The sequence below is a fragment of the Poromitra crassiceps genome, assembly GCF_964638095.1.
Source record: "Poromitra crassiceps genome assembly, contig: HAP1_SCAFFOLD_532, whole genome shotgun sequence".
In the NCBI taxonomy this organism is placed as follows: domain Eukaryota; kingdom Metazoa; phylum Chordata; class Actinopteri; order Beryciformes; family Melamphaidae; genus Poromitra; species Poromitra crassiceps.
The window spans coordinates 88,015-94,014 of record NW_028151876.1 but is presented as its reverse complement, the minus strand read 5'-3'; the positions used below and the strand labels follow the sequence as shown (position 1 = coordinate 94,014).

The following is a 6,000-nucleotide window of genomic DNA, read 5'->3' as shown; positions in this document are numbered from 1 at the left end:
TGAAACACGTCCTATTAACAGGTTATGTTTGTTTCTAAGTGATTAATATGTTTAATCACATCCGCAAATGCAACGATGTTTTGCGAGACACCGGTTCTGCATGAGAACTGCCCCCAGAAAGCAGGCCCGCCCACAACACTCATGATTGGTTCTCCGATGCAAGGCTTCCAACAGCGCCACCTAACGTTATGCAAAGATTTAAATAGTAATATTCTCAGTCTTACAGGAGTGAAACGGATTAAGACTGAGGGCTGAGTCTAAGTAGGCTCAGGTCTGAGTGCCAAAGGGGTGCCAAAGTCACCCCCTCTCCCTCTTCATGGGATTTCATCCGCCATTCATTTTTCCATAAACCTTGCTTAAAATGCTTATAAAAATTGTTTTACTTGCTCAAACCAAGCGATTCGACTATACTTAGAATCAGGGGAGACAATGCAACATTTCACTCACAAAAAAAAAAAAAAAAAAAAAAAAATCTTCTAATTTCGACTTTCAATAATAAAAGTTGACCTTGATAATAACAACGATTATTCGGAAATTCGATGCCCATCCCTAACATACATGGAAGTAGTAGGCTGAACTAGGTGTTTGTTCTGTATCACTACACTTCTCTAACACTTTACTGGTACATACATGGAAGTATGAAACGCATTAGGAAAGTGTTTACTGAGGCCACAAATCAATGGGTCGCCCCCTGCAGGCAAAGAGGACACTTCTGCATTGGCTTCAATTTTGACAAACAGAGCTACCCCCTTGTACACATTTATGTGTCATGAATGGTTTACACTTTAGATTAGGGGATGCAGAAAGCGTTGTAAATTAATTGTAAATTATTTGCATAATTTACAACAGGTGAGGAACACTTCATTTACTAAAGGTTTATAGATGACTTACAACACATTTGTATATGTTAACATAACATTTATTAATCATCTACAAATGTATATTCATGTTTTGTAAACAGTGTTGGGGGTAACTCATTACAAAAGTAACATATTACATGTAATATATTACTTTTAGCAGTAACTCAGTAATATAACTTACTACTTATACGATTTCGGTAATATTATACCAGTTACTTTGTCAAGTAACTCAAGTTACAAATTGAGTTACATTTTATTAAATCAAAGCACATATTTAAAAAAGATACAATAATTTCCTAATCAAACTGTGTTTTTATGCAAATAACTACTATAGATGACAATAACAAAGGAAAAGAATAACATTTAGAATTTTGGATTGTTTACACTGACTACAAGGCGGTTGAAATTATTTTTTGGGAAGGTTCCGGGCTGGCGATGTCATTCTGCTGCTGCTGTTGTTTTGGTGAAAGTAATGCAAAAGTAGTGTAATAAGTAATGAGCTACTCTACACAGAAAGTAATATTGTAAAGTAACTCGTTACTTTCAAATGAAAGTAACTAGTAATATGTAGTATATTACATTTTGAAAGTAACTTGCCCAACACTGTTTGTAAATGGTTAGTTCATCATTAACTAAAGGCTTATAAATGACTTACGACTGAACGTTATTATAAAGTGTTACTGATTAGGGTTAGGTCAATAGGTTATGGTTAGGGTTAGGTTAAGGTTCGGGTTAGGTCAATAGGTTAGGGTTAAGGGGTAGGGTTAATGTTAGGCAAGTAGTGGCTATGGTTATGGTTATGGTAAGACTACAGGGCAGGGAATGCATATAAATCTATGTAAATACCCCCAAAGTGACCTAAGTAAGACTGTGTGTGTGTGTGTGTGTGTGTGTGTGTGTGTGTGTGTGTGTGTGTGTGTGTGTGTGTGTGTGTGTGTGTGCGTGGTTTGTTTCAGACTGACTAAAGTCCTGAAGATGGGGGCGAGGCAGAGCAGAGCAAAGTCTTCAACACCCCGCTCTAAGGAAATACTTCCAAACTTCAGTAATGAACCTGGACCTTCAGACACAAAGTAAGACGACTGTTAAACTGTAAAGAGATAATCAAAGATAATCAGTGCTGGACTGGGACAAAATATTGGCCCTGGCATTTTGGCCCCCAGACTGCCCACAATCCATCACAGACCATCTTTGTGCTCCCCTGAATATGTACCCACCGTGCCTCTCCCTAAAACATGAAAGCTGTTTACATGTTTCAATGAGTCAGATGAAATCAAGGAGTATTAAGAGAGAGGACACATGATAAACACCTTCTAAACATGTCTGTAACATAGAAGGCTCAGGGCAGAGAAATTAATTGATGACTTCCTGTTCCTTGCTCTCCTCTTGTTCCTTGCTCTCCTCTCTCCGCCTGACACTCTCCTCTGGTGATGCTAGCTCAACCTGGCTCAGTAGAGTACTGCAGGGCAGTGGTGCCAGAATGACTTTTGAGATGGGGGGACAATAAAATAAAACAAAACTAGATATTTATTGACCTCCACAGTGATCGATGTGTCCTGTGTGTAAGCCAGCATCTTCTGCACTGCCTCTTTGCGCTGTTCGCTCATCTCATGATTGTCCAGAATCTGGCATTTCTTCCAATTGTTCACTCCTATGCTGGGGGGGGGGGGTCACTTCTATGCTTGGGGGGGGGGGGAGTTCACTTCTATGCTTGGGGGGGAGTTCACTCCTATACTGGGGGGGGGGGGGGGAGTTCACTTCTATGCTTTTGGGGGAGTTCACTCCTATGCTGGGGGGGAGAGATCACTTCTATGCTTGGGTGGCGAGTTCACTCCTATGCCGGGGGGGGGGGGGGGGGGGGGGGGGGGGGGCGGAGTTCACTCCTATGCTGGGGGGGAGGAGTTCAGTCATATGCTGGGGGGGAGGAGTAAAGTCATATGCTGGGGGCGGGAGTTCACTCCAATGCTGAGGGGGGGGGGGGAGTTCACTCCTATGCTGGAGGGGAGGAGTTCAGTCATATGCTGGGGGCGGGAGTTCACTCCTATGCTGAGGGGGGGGGAGTTCACTCCTATGCTTGGGGGGGAATTCACTCCTATGCTGGGGGGGAGGAGTTCAGTCAAATGCTGGGTGCGGGAGTTCACTCCTATGCTGAGGGGCGGGGGGGGTTCACTCCTATGCTTGGGGGGGAATTCACTCCTATGCTGGGGGGGAGGAGTTCAGTCATATGCTGGGGGCGGGAGTTCACTCCTATGCTGAGGGGGGGGGGGGGGTTCACTCCTATGCTTGGGGGGGTTCACTCCTATGCTGGGGGGGAATTCACTCTTATGCTGGGGGGGGGGGGTTCACTTCTATGCTTTGGGCGGGAGCCGGTCACATGAACTCACATTTCATTTTGTTCTACAGACCATCTGGCCTCAATCCCTGGGAGGGTATTTGCAGAAATTGCAAATAATTCTAGCCAAGCCGCCTCATAGTTGACATCATAACCGGCCAATCAGGAACGCTGCTAGCAAAACAATAATGGCTGCCTCCTTGCCTCTCCGCCTAGACTTTAAACCGCAATAAAGTGCAGTTATTGCAGAAATATACTCGATAACAATAATTAAAGAAGTACAGGAGTATGCAACAGCGGAGTTCCTCAGCGGAAAATATGTTTTTGCCTATACCAAGCTATGGGGGCGTGGCTCGCTCGCTTTCCCCTCCCCGGCTGCTGTTTATTCTCCTCTCTCTTTTTTTTCACTCTCCGTCCATAGAGAGCCCCAGGAATGAGTCCAGAAAACATTGATGCTAGCACTTCCTGGTTCTTCACTGTTTTCGCCTATGGGATTTTTGAATGAGTTTTTGGTGCGATGCTTCTAATAAGGTCTCTGGGCAATGCAAGCTTATTCAAACATGAACCAGCTTTCAGCGAGATAATCTTCACACATGAGGACCACTTTTATGAGTTTTTAAGCTTTTACGTGCCGTTAAAAGGGCGGCTAGCTAGCAAACGGCTAAATGAGACTACACTGTTGAGTCGACGGGGATATTATACGTCAATAACGTCATCACTTCAAAGGACGAACACGGAAATTCTCTTTCCCTCACCTGGTTCAGCCCGGGGTAATCAGTGCACAGCAGCGCACACATCAACAACACTACAGGTTGAGTGGTGACTGTGTGTAGTTCTGGATTAGCTTAGCACAAGCTTTTTACTTCTAGGGCTCGCATTTACCCTTCAAAACTCATGAAAGTGGTCCTCATGTGTGAAGATTATCCCGCTGAACACTGGTTCGCGTTTGATAAAGCTTGCGTTGCCCGCAGACCTTATTTGACGCATCACACCAAAAACCCATTCAAAAATCCCATAGGCAGAAACAGTGAAGAACCCGGAAGTCCACTACTTCCGCGTTCTGACTACAAAAATATGTCATCCCTGGGGCTCTCTATTGCGGGGACAAATTGTCCCTTTGCTGCTGCCCCCTTTCTGGTGATGCTGTAGGGATGACATTTTTGAAGGCTTAACCAGGAGGCCCTGCATTCCTGGTTCGTAGGCGTAAAAGTCAATGGGATTTTGCATGGGAATTTTGGTTAAATGCATGAAATAAGGTCCTGTGGTTAACAAAAGTTTATGAAACGGCAAAGTTTGTGTTCAATCTTCACACATGAGCAGGGTTGGGGAGTAACGGATTACATGTAACGCCGTTACGTAATCTGATTACAAAAAAACGGTAACTGTAATCTGTCACAGTACATTTTAACACATTCACTGCCAACAGTTTTTCCAATACAGTAGGTAGCTTCTGCCAAGGGTTTTTTTGAGGATTCTGGCTCATCTTTCAAGAGCCGAGGATTATTTTCTGCTAGGACTTTGTTAACACAAAATATCTCAAAAGAACTAATAGAATGTGTGCTTTCTCTGTCTAAAAGAGTTAGTTTTTATCATGTTCTGTTATGTAGGCATTAGCAGTTGAATACAGCATGGTTTCAGCGTCTGAGAAAGAAAGCTGAGATAAATGCATTTTTGTGAAATTCGATAGAACAGGCAGAACAGTCACTTTAACCATTTATTTTTGGCATCAGTGAGACATCAGACATCTAAACAATAGTTCTGAACAGTAATTTCCTCCAAAACAGCACCCCCACCCCCCTCTCCTTCAAACTCCTCCCTCCGTGGGTGTGTCTCTGGTGGCTTTGCAGCGTGTGTCACAGGCGAGTCTCTGCTGCCTGTCTGTGCTGCCTGGCGGCCGCTCGTCGGGCAAGTCTGGATCGGGCTCGTTCGTTTCTGGGGTTTCGGTTGTGAGCTGGGATGAAGCTGCGTGCGATTCTGGGCTTTCTGCTGCGTGTTTCAAAGTGTGTTGCACCCAGAGTCTATTTTTGGAATCCCCCACCGTTGTGCGCCAGCTCCCAGCGCGAAAGCGTTTTCGCCAAACCATTTTCATGCGAATGGTTTCCTCACGCTTTTTCCTGCTGTTTTTGCTCGGCTTTCTCTAGTCTGGAGAGCACTGTCGCCACTTAGTGGGTCGGTAAAATAGGTTATACACATTCAATAGCTCCCATATTTTTATAGGAGATGTAAAAGGGTTTGATCCACGTCCCACCGTCAAAAAAAACAAACTTTTTGACGAGTTAACTCGTCGACGGCAGTCAACCGTTGTTGTTTTTTGACGAGTTAACTCATCGACGGCAGTGAACGTGTTAAGATGTGTAATCTAGATTACAGTAACGGGGGTATAGTAACAGCGTTACAGGCGGGATTACATTCGCCCTTGCCTCTTCATTAATTTTACAAAATAACAACAAAAAACGGTGTAGCCTGGTGCCAGTGACTGACTGTGACGAGGACGAGCGAGGCGGAGCAACAGCAGCTGCAGGCAGCATTCATGATGACAGAGGCACCCGCCTATGTGGTGCCTCCTCCCACGAGTGCATTCACCTCATGGAAATATAACAAGCATTTCACTTTTACGTTCGCTCAGTGTTTAGACAGATCAAGCGTCTTCCACATGTGGAAGGCACTTGTGTGTGGGGCTGTCAGCTGAACCTTACGAGCTGCCAGGCAGTGGAAAATCTGCATTGAATTTCTCCGCCAACACCTGTGCTGACAAACGCTGCTCTAGTCTGCATGGGGCGAGAGGTTTTTACTTTCACTTATATGGACACA

At 44.7% G+C, this 6,000-nt stretch overlaps 1 protein-coding gene across 1 annotated transcript in view; it reads left to right on the top strand.

The window, feature by feature from the left end:
• Positions 1-1,819: 1,819 nt before the first annotated feature.
• Positions 1,820-6,000, top strand: part of LOC310771333 (NLR family CARD domain-containing protein 3-like) — a gene marked incomplete at its 3' end in the record, with an annotated part of 86,021 nt that continues 81,840 nt past the window's right edge. Inside the window, exon 1 of the mRNA XM_083663968.1 lies at positions 1,820-1,930. Coding sequence (XP_083520094.1) covers positions 1,836-1,930 — 95 coding nt within the window. The remainder of the gene's footprint in view (positions 1,931-6,000) is intronic.